Source organism: Mixophyes fleayi, chromosome 8 (genome assembly GCF_038048845.1).
Source record: "Mixophyes fleayi isolate aMixFle1 chromosome 8, aMixFle1.hap1, whole genome shotgun sequence".
NCBI classification, from domain to species: domain Eukaryota; kingdom Metazoa; phylum Chordata; class Amphibia; order Anura; family Limnodynastidae; genus Mixophyes; species Mixophyes fleayi.
In genome coordinates this window covers 10,464,689-10,477,907 of record NC_134409.1, presented here as the reverse complement: position 1 = coordinate 10,477,907, position 13,219 = coordinate 10,464,689, and the positions used below count along the sequence as shown (strand labels likewise).

Sequence of the window (13,219 nt, the reverse complement as noted above, 5' to 3'; positions counted from 1 at the left end):
GTATGGATTTTCTTTAACGTTTGATAGAATCAGCATGTGTTGCATACAAAAATAGTAGCTTAAGTGTAGTTGAAATCTAAGCTAATGTTATGGCACATAAACATATGCTATTAAGGTAGGGGAGGAGTATAGAATGCCCCCCCCCCCCCTGTGTTTTTAGTACACCCAGGGACTTTCCCTCCTTTACAGAGACCATGGCAATGATGTCACCAAGATCTTGGGGTTGAGAAATATAGAAATGGGGAAATCGCTTCCCATGTACAACTTTCTATATTGAGCACTGCACGGTGGCTCAGTGGTTAGCACTTCTGCCTCGCAGCACTGGGGTCATGAGTTTGAATCCTGACCATGGCCTTAGCGGGGTGGAGTTTGTATGGGTTTCCTTCGGGTGCTCCATGGCTGGGGACCCCCCGTTATAGATCAGATGCTGTCTGGTAATACTCTTAAGAGCAGGAACACTTTTCCTGCACTATTAACATAGATTTCAAGTTTAGAGGCCATGTCTGGTTTTTATGTACGAGATGTTCCTAATATCCCTAGAGAAGGAAGAAACAAAATTGACATGTTAACATAACCCTGTCCTGTTTTATGGCAGCCAACATTGCAGGGACGCATGTTGTGGAAGACTTACAGGTTTCGGAGAAATGGGGGATGTCTTTTGGGCTGATCAGGCCCATTGTGTCAACACTTTTGTTGCCATTGAAACGGTAGGTCGTCAGAATTACTAGTACATAATATAAAAGAGGAACCGGGATTCGGTAGAGTAGAGCGTTGAGGAGGAGCGTTCTTACCTTCCCCAGAGAGAGAGAATTGTCGTATGAGAGAACTGGGACTTTCACCAGCTGCATTTGAGAACGTCATCCATAATATATATTGGACGTTGTCCTCAATGTTGTTAACCTCGTACTGCTGAAATGTTGACTGATTGGGGAATACTGAAAAAAAATAAAATAACCAGAATTCACCGTTATGTTATCTCCATTATATATGGCGGGTCATGTAGGACTAAGAAATGTACTATCATGACTGTCCAATTAGAAGGGGCAACTCACAAATGTAAACAAGATTTTTGGACTGGTCACACTGACCCAACTTTTCTTAAGAGGACATCTGATTCCTACCCCTTAGTTATAACAATTATAGAGTACACTCCCCTAAGGAACACAAAAAGATACCCATTTTATAATACATTGTTGTATGTCTATTGCCAACTGACTCCCCTTTTAGTAAGCAACTAAACTTTTTTTTTTCCTTTTTAGTAGATTTTCATGGACTTTTGCAGCCACTTAAATAACAACCTTACTTCTGTGCTTTCCTGAATTACATGCATTTCTATGTTTTGGTTTTTTTAACATGTTTCATTGGAAATAACTTTTCTCCGTTTTAGTCTATCCTCGTACATTTTTATTTTAAATTTATTTATTTTATTGGGTAACTGTATTTTCCAGGTAATGGACAACATATGCTGGGTGACTGAACAGATATTAGGTAAATTTATAGATCAAGCACTATACATTTTTGTAATATATATTCCTCTTTTTTCTTTTGAAGTCAAATGATAATCTTCCCTGCAGCGTTTAGACTCCAAACAAGTAATGTTAATAGATCTCAGAGATTTAACATAATAGAGCAGTAATAGTAATGTTTTGGATTTAATGTGTGGGAGAGGTAAAGATGCATTTAGCCCAATGCGGCAGCCAATCGTTATCACGTTTACTTGGCCACGCCCTTTCTGTACTTGACCTACACTCGCACGGCCCTTGCTTCCCCTGATTGTGCCTATATAAGTGTAAGGAGTTGTATAGGCAAGATGTAACTGGCTGCATACGTATGCAAGCCCAAGTCTCTCATGCACAGTAGTGAGATTTGTATTTCACACTATGCAAATGAGAGTACATATGGACAGATTCACTTTAAAGCTTGAATTTATGCAACAAGGGTCAAAATGTTCTAATTACAACACTAGCCTGTACATATGTCACAGATCTGCCATCGGCCTGTAAAACTACTTTCTTGTACTTTTAGGATTCAATCTTACACTGTTACTTACTCTCAATCTTTCTGGTGCACTTTGAAGACAGATCCTGCAGGTAGATGTTGTGTTGGACGATACAACCCATCTGCTCTTCTGGAGAGATTTCCTCCCAAGTCACCAGTATGCTTTTATCTCTCTGAACTTTATAATTAAACAGAGGTGCGGTCAAAGGTGCTGGGGACACACAACAAGGGAACAAGGTAAGTATCGCCAAATGTATAAACTGACACCATGTAACAGAGTTAAAGTAGAAAAAAAAAAACTATTTAAAAGATAAGACCAGGCTGCTTCCCCTCCATTGTAGTTTGTTTGTCCTCTTATGCAGGGAGTATTTCTAAACAGACTATAATGATCCATCTAGGGTCTGCTATCTACCTCTATTATTGGATGGCAAATTTGGTTCCTCTCTTATACAGACTGCTGCCCGTGAAGTCATTGCAGGACTAAATGCTATTTATAGTTTTCAGTTCCCAGTCTTGCACGAAGCTCGATTTGGCTGCTAAAGTTAAGTGCAGGATAGGAAATTAAACTGCAATCGGTCAATAATAGTCTAGACTGAAGGTAGCTCTGGGACTAACGAGAAGATCTGGAAAAAGGATAAGTAAATAAGTAGTGAGTGGTAAATAGTCTGTATTACCTACTACCCACTTGGTAATGGGGTCTGTATTGTCTATTAGGAGCCAGTGAATCAGGTCTGTATTGTTCACTAGTTACCAGTGAGTGTTATAGACAATGTCCACTAACCAGCAGTGATTGAAGTATGTATTGTCCATGAGCCACTTGTGAAGCAGTGAGTTTGTATTGCCCTCTAGTCGTTTGTGACCTGGCTCTAAAAACCCCTATCCCCCACTAAATGAACGTCTGTTGCCCATTAGGCACCTGTAAGGTGTATTGTTCAATAAAAAATGGTTTGTGCACAGAGTCATTGGGCTGATGCTGGTTTCAGGTATAGGGGGTGAAGGTAAATAAACTTTTGATATCAAGAGAGACTGCCAACAATGATGTTTACTGTACAGATCAATACCTTTCTGTTGTGTTGATCCTGTTGCAATTGCAGGAACCCCTGCCCTTCCTGCCCATAGAAAGTAGACGCGGAACTGGTAACACAAATATGGCTTTAAAAGACCTGCATGCAAAGGTGGTGTTAATACATGGTCGTCATGTTCATTCTGCTACTGTCAGATCTAAGGAAGAAAATGCTCTACACCAATGATGATATTTATATAAAGGAAGAATGACTGGCATCATACATTTAGTTTTATTGAAATGTATTGATGTCTATGAAAATTCTTATATTAATAACTAAATCACTGTATAGGCAGCTATAGCAATGGTGATATCATGACACGCCATTAAATAAAATGGTTACAAGTTAGGTAAAAAAAAAAAACATTGATCCATCTCTGAAGACTACAATCAATTTCATCAGCAAGAAAATTCTTACAATATACATCGGTTAGGAACGTGGGACAGTTATAAAATATACCAAAAGCTTGTCACACAGAATAAACGGTTTTATACAATTCAGACTTTTGAATTGCGCTATATTCTATGAGACTAGTTTAAATCTTCTGTGCATTAAGAGGAGAGGATGATCCACCAGCATGCAGGAGATTAATGCTGAGAGACGGAACATTTGCATCAGAAGGAGAAATATTACATGCAAATTACTCAGTCTATGAACGTATTTCATCTTTATTTTACCAAATTACTACTTCAATTTAAGGATACTTTTATTTCTATAATTAAGGCTACAGTACTCCTTAGTATTCTAGAGCAGTAGATTTTATTCCACTCTATCAACGCACATATTTCAGTACAGGATTTACTGTACACAACAGTTTGAGCTAGTTTGGCAATTATAATAGGGTCAGCTTAACTAGTGCTAACTTAATCTAGTAGGAGATTAATGATAGAATTATTTTATTATGCAGTTTATACAATTAGTGGAACAGAAATGTAAATGTATGTTTTCTTATTGTTATGGCGCTACAAACTATTTACATAATTTAAGATAACACCTTTAAAAACGGCAACAAAATATATTTAAAGACAGCGACAGCATAAAACCTTTATCAGGATATTAGTGACTCCACCAAGTCAAGTAATAAACTGTCAGTGATTCAATTAGTTACCTGATATTGTAACAGATCTATTAAAGTTGGGGACTTTAACCCACTTTGTTTGGCTGTGATCTGTTCCTGTAGGTTCCTCCCATTCGAGTATTTGATCCCCAGCCAACGATTCGTTTCCTGTCTGCAGCTCCCAGGTGACAGTCAAGCTGTTATCTGGGTCACTGAATGTGGCGATGACATTCGTAGGGGCCGGTAAAACTTGTTCCATAACAAAACAAAACAAACAAAAAAAACAAACAAACATTGTAAATACCACAATACATAAGTGAACTTTTTTTTTTAAGCTATGGACAACAGATATCTGCTAACAAAAAAAAAAAATACAACGTTCCATCCTAATTGAGAAACCCAAGAACTCCTTTATTGAAATATCTCGGAACCACATTTAGTGGTTTGCATCATTGTGTGTCTGGCAATAGCATAAAACGGTTTCAAACAGACCCAAGATACAGGAGGATTAGCTGCTGCCCATCCAGAGTGCAGGGAACCGGGTTTTGCAAAATAATATAAGGAAAGAAAAGCATTTACCTGAAACGTCCTGAGCGGTGACTGTGGTGTATGTGGGAGGGGAGTTTCCTTTGGAGTTGTGTGCTGACACAGCGATGACGTAGTCTGTTGTGTCAATGTCTCTGGTCAGCCAGGTGTTGGTGGTGGTGTCGATGTGCGATGCTCTACGCTCATTCCCTGGCTGAAATATCACTCTGTAAAACTGGATCTGACCCCTGGTCTCGGACACGTTCATGTTCTTGAAAAGAAAAACAGACAACACCTGAATCACTACAAACCTTTCCTTCAGAGGGTTTTTTAATATCCAAAAGGGCTTGAATCCAATTGGTTACGGGAAACCAGATCGAAATCCTGATTTTTGTAACTTTTTAGAATTACAAACAACATTTAGGACGCACCCATTTCATTTTCAGAAGCAAATCAGATTTGGTAATGTCTTCAGCTGAATATTTTGTAATACATTTGGGAGTTTGGTCAAATCCTAAAATCTGGATTTGGTGCATTTATTAACCATAATGGCAATAATTTAAGTATTACCTGGATTTTAGATTACCGATATTTACCCAATTGAATGTCTTCCTGTAGCAAATCATATAATCTATTCATACTACTGACCATGTAATCTAATGTCACAGATCAGCTCTCACTCATTCACATAAATCATCCTGCTTAATCCCACCAAAATCAGCCCCATCCCACCCCCTCCCACAACCAGGGGCACGGAGAGGGGGGGGGTAGGAAGGTGCAATGTACTGGGTCCAGGTCCGCCTCTGTTGTGGGAGGAGCTTTCAACGTGGGGTGGCTACTCCCCCTTCTGCAACTATGGAAGGAGACCCCAAAGAGGGGGAATGGAGGCCCCCTTAGCCCAGGGACCTTAATCCGGCCCTGAAGACCGTTGTACCTTATTCCGCCAATTATTAAGAAAAACAAATTGTCTGCCCTGTGCATTCATGTACTAGTCCCCACCCCAACTCCCCGTGGAACCGTCACCCTTTCTGTAAAAAGTTATTTCTAATGTTACTCTTTAGTCTTCCTCCCTCAACTAGAAATGCTATTGTTTTGGTTTTTTTAAACAAAATACTGCCTAACTGGACTCTACTAATACCATTCAAGTTTCTAGTATTACAGCTCTGGCCTCTCTCAGTGGTACATGTTCAGTTCCCAAAGCCTTTCCAGTCTCTGAAATTTTTCAATTAACGACTTTTTAGGGGTATGTTCTATAGAACTGTGCACGAGTCAAGGTGACGTCTTCTCAGTGTCCTACAAAGTAACTCTACAACCTGCTACTAATACATCTTCCCATATAACTGAGCATTCTACTGGCTGCTCCCACTGCCGACTACATATCATCTGACACCAACATCAAGTCCCTTCCTTTGTGGTTGCAGACATCACGTCCTCACTTCTTCTGCCTTCTGCTTTTGGATTTGTGGGTCTAATGCATTAACTTCTGATAAATGGACTCCACTGCGAATAAACGTGTTTGAGATTATAAAGCGCAGTCTTACCTTCCAAAACAGCGTAATAGTCTGGGACTTGTCATTGATGTTCTGCAATTTGTACCAGACTTCGACCTTTCCACGAGGAGCTAGAGTAAAAGAAACAACAATATTTAAAGGCAACCCTCCCAGAAAGCTATTCTCCTACTCTATATCTAATACGTGTATAATCCATGTGTGCGCCCCTTTAATTGTCATTTTTCATTGAGTTCAGCTGTTTGTCAACAATTGTCAAAGTGTCTGTTTGCCTTGGCACAAATCCAGCCCTACCTGGATCTCATAATTACATACCTTCAGTTAAACACCAACCTCTGTAAAATATAAATAAATACAATTTCAGTTCCCTAGAGTAAATCTACCAGGCCAACAGCAGCATTGTGTCAGATAATCCACTGGATACCAAGTCTTGATGTCCTCTATGTATCACTTTGGAATTTAAATTATCATTAGAACACACATGAAGGCTCAGAGTCTTTATATACCTGCAGCCAGCCTCATACGGCAATAACTTTCTATGTAACAGCTGCAACATCTCTCCAAGTTTATTGGAACAACAGAAAGACCCAGATCACATTATCATACTACCAGCCCTGAGTTATGCCCCATTACAGCTCTGATTCCGAGGTACTACCTCAAATGCCCCAGTTATATACTGCCAAATACAGCCAGTGCACGAATCAGCGCTGCAACACTCACATTTTATACTGAAATAAATTGGAACCAAGTAGAACAGAGAATAAAATAGCACAACGTAGGATCCCATGCGCACTGCTGTTTAAATGATCTTCTTACCACGAAAAGACAGCAGGTGATACAGGATTTCGAAGAAAGACCACAAATCCCCCCAAAGATTAAAATAACTACAATAGTAACTCGCCACAGCTGGGATCCCTGTGTGAGCAGAGGATACCGGCCCCACAAAACAGTAGTGAAAAAAAAGAGAATTTAGTTTGAAGAGAATTAAGTGACATATCAGACCTCTGACACTTAAATACCTTTTTTTTTTTTTTTTTTTTTTTTTTTTTAAAATACGGTGTTTTATTCAAATTATAAAGCACTGCAGAGTATGCCAGAGCTATAAAAAGGAGAGTTAGTGAATTGTTGTTATTATTATGTACAACAAACAGCAATGCAGTATTGTTAATTTGTCCTCCAAAAACCAGCAGATGCAATGTGGATCTTAAAAACTTTAATATATAGAAATTAATTAAAAATATATATAAACATACTCATACTATATGCAGATATCATTGATATATCAAGGGAGATACATACATTAGGTGCACCTATGCAACACTTCCCCAAATAGTATAAATATAATCAAAACCTATACAGATAAGCTCACGATGTAAATGCGATTGAGACCTCATAAGATCATATCAAATTCAAACTTGATAAAGATGTACTCATAACACAAGGAGTCCGTGGTGTCTCGGTATCACGTACTTTTGGAGGACAAATTAACACTACTGCATTGCTGTTTGTTGTATATAATTTTGTGACGGGGACGCAGACCCCGTGCAGTAGATATTTGCCCTCTTCCATCTTTGCCCCAAGAGTTTTGGTTTATTATTATTATGTACATAAGATTTTCCTTTGCTCTATTCTCTTAGAATCTGGTCAGTGATATATGGGTATAAGTTATTGTACACAAAGCTTTGCTTGTCCATATAGTTACATTATTATCCATGAGAGATACCACGTTATATGTCATGCAGAGGGGAAAACAAATTCCATCCAGAAGCAACAATAGAACTGCAACAATCGGAGGCCACATTGTGTTACAGAACAGAACGGCATCCACAAGCATTAACGTTTGGATCATTGATCTGCACCTAGATCTGGTACAACAACATATCCCTTCCTCCATGTGTCCAGTACAGATCACATCATTTTGTCTTACGGTTTTAGACACAGACAACATGACATAAGTACACAGGAACTATAGTAACCCCCCACAAAAAAAATAAAAATAATAATAGATAGATAGATCTATATCTAACTATCACATATATATGCACACACATATACACAAGGCAGAGCCGGATTTAGACCTCATAGGGCCCTAGGCAGGATACTGTTTTTGGGGCCCCTCCCTGCAACAATCCATAGCACTATATTTTTGCAGCCTACCATATACCCCTATAGTTACGTAGAAGTGAAAGCATGTGCCGCCGCATGCCTACCATATACCCCTATAGTTACGTAGAAGTGAAAGCATGTGCCGCCGCATGCCTACCATATACCCCTATAGTTAAGTAGATATGAAAGTATGAAAGCATGTGCCGCCAAAGGAGGTGAGGGCGTGGCTTGCATCTTTGGGGGCGTACCTAACATGTGAAAAGAGCAAGGCCACCCTGCTGCAGAAAAAGGCACCCCTAAATAATTACCAAGCAGTCCCGTTTTTTTAAGTAGTTGGGTCAAAACAACATAATAAATATTGAAGTCAGGGCAGAAATACTTACTTAAGTTGTTTGCAAAAATCATACGCATAAATCCAAGTATGTGCTCTTGTCACTTTTGTCCCTCTATCATCACACTGTGCCCCTTCATTGTCACTTTTGCCCCTTCACAATATCACATGTGCCCTTTCACCATCACCTCTGTGCCCATCACCATCACCACCACTGTGCCAATCACCATCACCACCACTGTGCCAATCACCATCACCACTTCTGTGCCAATCACCATCACCACCTCTGTGCCTCTTCAACATCACCACCTCTGTGCCCTTCACCATCACCACCTCTGTGCCAATCACCATCACCAATTCTGTGCCCCTTCACCATCACCACCTCTGTGCCCTTCACCATCACCACCTCTGTGCCCTTCACCATCACCAATTCTGTGCCCCATCACCACCTCTGTGCCCTTCAAAATCACCACCTCTGTGCCCATCACCATTTCTGTGCCAATCACCATCACCACTTCTGTGCCAATCACCATCTCTGTGCCCTTCACCATCACCACCTCTGTGCCCTTCACCATCACCACTTCTGTGCCAATCACCATCACCACTTCTGTGCCAATCACCATCACCACTTCTGTGCCAATCACCATCTCTGTGCCCTTCACCACCTCTGTGCCCATCACCACTTGTGTGCCCCTTCACCATCACCACTTGTGTGCCCCTTCACCATCACCACTTGTGTGCCCCTTCACCATCACCACTTGTGTGCCCCTTCACCATCACCACTTCTGTGCCCCTTCACCATCACCACTTCTGTGCCCCTTCACCATCACCACTTCTGTCCCTTGTTTTACTTACCTTTCTATTGCGCGCTGCTCCTCCTCCGTCAGTCCAGATGTAAAAAAAAAAAAAAGAAAAAAAAGAAAGAGTCACGTGATCGCTCGTCGGGTCCCGGCAGCCTCTCCTCCTCTCTCTATCACTGAGAGGAGAAGAGGCTGCTGGGACCCGATTCGCGGCACCCGACCCCCCCCCCCCTCCTCCGATTCCCGGCACCCCCCCCTCCCCCGACTCGCGGCACCCCCCCCCCCCCCGCACGAGTCACGGGGGGGGGGGGGGATTACTCCTGTCCCCCCCAGCTGTGCCCCCCCAGAGCCGCTAGGCCCTAGGCAGGTGCCTAGGTTGCCTAGCGGTAAATCCGGCCCTGACACAAGGAGACAAAACACTTAATACATATTTGTATGGGAGAAAATGTAATACACATGCAGACAGATCTTTACCACTTCACAACTTATTACACAATAAAAAAAAAAAAAAAAAAAAAAAACACAAAACCCAACCATTATGAAAGAAGAGAAGTGGCTCAGTCCAGTACTACCTGACAAAGCATGCTGGGATTTGTAGTCCAACAAAAACAAATGAGCCACAACTTTCACAAGTCAACACCAAGTCATGCATGTAAAGGAGTAAAGACAACTCTACACTGCAGGAAATCTACTGTTCATAAGAAATGTGTAAAATTAAATATATTTGCACTTCACAGTATATTTCATTGCGAAAACTCATCGGTTATTTTTGGTTACATCCAGTGATTTCTTCTGACGCTCTCACTCCCAATATTCAGCCACCCGGCACACAGAGCTCTCTTACCCTATATACTGCCCAACAATGCAGGTGGGAAACAGTATCCGTGGTCACTAATACACTAACCGTGTCCCAAAACCACAAAGCATTGTTACATTTCAGTGCCGGGAGATGGGTCGGCTGTGCATTTGGGACTATGGGAGGGGGGGGTATGTTCCCTGTCCATCCACTTAATTGCTGTTCCACAACAGCTGGGCGCCCACTGATTTGCATACGGCTGCTGTACATTTACAATTGATATAGATTTACCATCCTCCGGGGTTTCGAGTAACACAGGGTGACTCCAATTGCTCCAGATCCCTCCATCGATCAGGTATTTGCAGGCTGCCTGGAACTGGTATTGTGTTGCTGGATGTAGATTACGCAGAGCGAGAGTTCTGTTACTCTGTGTCTCTGCCTGTAAGAGGGGGTGCAGAATATTAGTACAGAAGTGTTTGAGACACTTTGTAACCAGTTATCCTGTATACAGAATACCATATAATGAAACAATCTAGGGGGGGGTATTCAATTATCCGCAATTTTTTTGTTTGTTTAAAAATTTCCTGCAGGTTTTTAACTGCTATAGCGACCGTTTTGAGTTAGTGCAGCGCTAAAACTCGTGCAATTCAATTGAAAAAGAGGAAACGCTGCCCCCGCGCATTACACATTGTGTTTGCGAGTTTTTAGGGGAGTGAAGGGGAGTTTTAACCCGGTCATGTATAACAAAAAAAGGTTTTGCATACATTTTCATACATTAGATTGCATTACACATTGATAATATCTACATTACAGTACTTTCTTTAGCATATTTTTTAATTGAAGTATTTTTTTACCATAGAATCATCTATACCATGTCACAACACATTACTACATTAATATTTGTACCAAAAACATACATAAATATAATTAATTAGTGATTTTATTTATTTTTTATGTTTATTTTATTTCATTATTTTTTCACAAGAAAATCAACTTTTACAATTTAGGCATTAGTGATAAACGCAAGTTTAATTTTTTTTTATTTTTTTTTTAACATTATTACATGATTTCAAATACCTTTCGGAGGTGTTTTATTTTTAACACACCCCAAAGAGGTGCGAGATAAAACAACATATTTACCTGTTTAACGCGCCGCGTTAAAAAACTATTGAATAGCTTTTAACGCGGCTGCCTCTCGCACACACTGTACTTTCAATAGACCTTGTACTGGACCGCGAGAGGACCGTTTCATGAAAAAAAAACGAGTGTTAAAAATGAAATTGAATCGCGGGTAAAGTTAACGAAAATGATAAAAAAAAAAAACAGTGTTAAAATGACTTAACACAATTTAAGTTTAAAATAAATGAATTAGTTTTATTCACATGGGAAGTGGCGCAGTTAGACCCATGAGCTCTGTGGCAGTTGGCGGTACATATGGGGGTTATAAAATGTAAATTCGGGCCTAGCCTTAGAGTCTTCTATAGCGTGGGAATTTCTACAGCCGCTGGCTTCAAAACAACTGCAGCACGAAAACAAAGACGACCAACATATTTCTATAACAATGTCGTTATGTGTTATTATATATCGCTTACAGGGATCACGTCACTTCCATGTTACAGAAAGAGGTGAGCGAAACGCGTCAAACACGGAGTGGATACAAATTTCTGTCTTTCACGGGGGTTGAATCAGTTTGCAACATTTCTACTCGAAACCATTTGGAATTCAGGACAAATGGTCTCGTTTTGACAACAAATTCTATTAGACAAATTATAATATTACAAATTGAACAAATGGGTATTATGAAGGCCTTGTATACTTTTAAAAAAGTTTAAAATTGCTCTTTGTTTGAACAATACAACATATTTGATTGACTGAAAATTGAGCCATTAACTCATTATCGTTAATTGTTTGATGAACCTTCGGAGATTTTCTCATTGCCAATTTTTTAAAGGGGAAGTCCACATTTTACAATTTTTTTTGTTTTGTTTATTTACCTAGAATTGTCTGAGGGTGGACCAGGTTTATTTCTGTCTGATCTGCGTTACTCTGTTCTTTATTCACTGTTTTTACGCAGGTCAATGTGGCCACCTGGTTTTGACTATAAATAGTAGCGCTAAACAATTCAGCAAGTTTGAGGATTTAATTAATTTGGGATATAATTGATTTTGGCTAGTTTGGAGTTCTTGAATCAATTTATGGGCAACATTGCAGGAAATTTGCTTGTATTGGAATTTTATAAGTACATTATATTTTAAAATAGCATTTTTGTATTACACATTGAACACATTTACATTACAAACAACTTTTTTTTCCCCCTCTGACAAGGTTATCTTCTGTTTAAAAACGGAATAGAGAAATGTAAGAATCGGTTTGGCAAAATGTAACTATTTGACCAAATTGGATTTTCGCTCAGCTGTAATGAAATCAGACACACAAAATACAGAAACCGCGGGAACAAAACCATGAATCAAACATTACCTTGTGCCAAACGGTCTCGTGGGCGGCTTGGAACTGTACCCGGCAGAGCTGTATGTCCTGTTCGGTGTGGATGGTCACAGTACAGTTACTTGACGTCGGGTGACAATTTAGTGTTATGTTTCTTGGTGGAAATGGTTTCACTGTAAATAAAAGAACATTTTGGTCCAATATACTGTAATTTACGTTTCATAATCAAAATGAACTTATAAAGGTCATGTGCAAACAATCGTTTGCCGGTTCATTAAAGGAGGTTTTCCACGTCTGATGACTAATTTATTGGGTGTACATCAACTTTTATAAGCTACATTGATTCAACAGAGTTGGTTATTAGTTGCCCTTGGATATGACACACATTTGCTGTGCTCTGTGTTTTGCACACAGTTGTGACCAAAGAGCAGGTTGACGTCATATCCCAGAGCAAGGAAAAGAAACCATCTTGTCTCATGATATAAATACAAGGCTAACAGTAGTAAGCAAGCAATGTATCTAGTAAAAGTTGCATGATGGTCATAGCCAATAAATTAAACTCCGAATTACCCTGAAGGTGGAACACCAG

The 13,219-nt window shown here is 39.9% G+C and overlaps 1 protein-coding gene across 1 annotated transcript in view; it reads right to left on the bottom strand.

Annotated features, from left to right (window-relative positions):
• Positions 1-13,219, bottom strand: part of LOC142098920 (interleukin-12 receptor subunit beta-2-like) — a 28,429-nt gene that overhangs the window by 4,122 nt on the left and 11,088 nt on the right. The window contains exons 6-13 of the mRNA XM_075181869.1: positions 12,664-12,803; positions 10,477-10,624; positions 6,186-6,265; positions 4,699-4,915; positions 4,171-4,368; positions 3,060-3,161; positions 2,051-2,209; positions 792-935 (exon numbers count right to left, since the gene is read on the bottom strand). Of these exons, the coding sequence (XP_075037970.1) occupies positions 792-935; positions 2,051-2,209; positions 3,060-3,161; positions 4,171-4,368; positions 4,699-4,915; positions 6,186-6,265; positions 10,477-10,624; positions 12,664-12,803 (1,188 nt within the window). The remainder of the gene's footprint in view (positions 1-791; positions 936-2,050; positions 2,210-3,059; positions 3,162-4,170; positions 4,369-4,698; positions 4,916-6,185; positions 6,266-10,476; positions 10,625-12,663; positions 12,804-13,219) is intronic.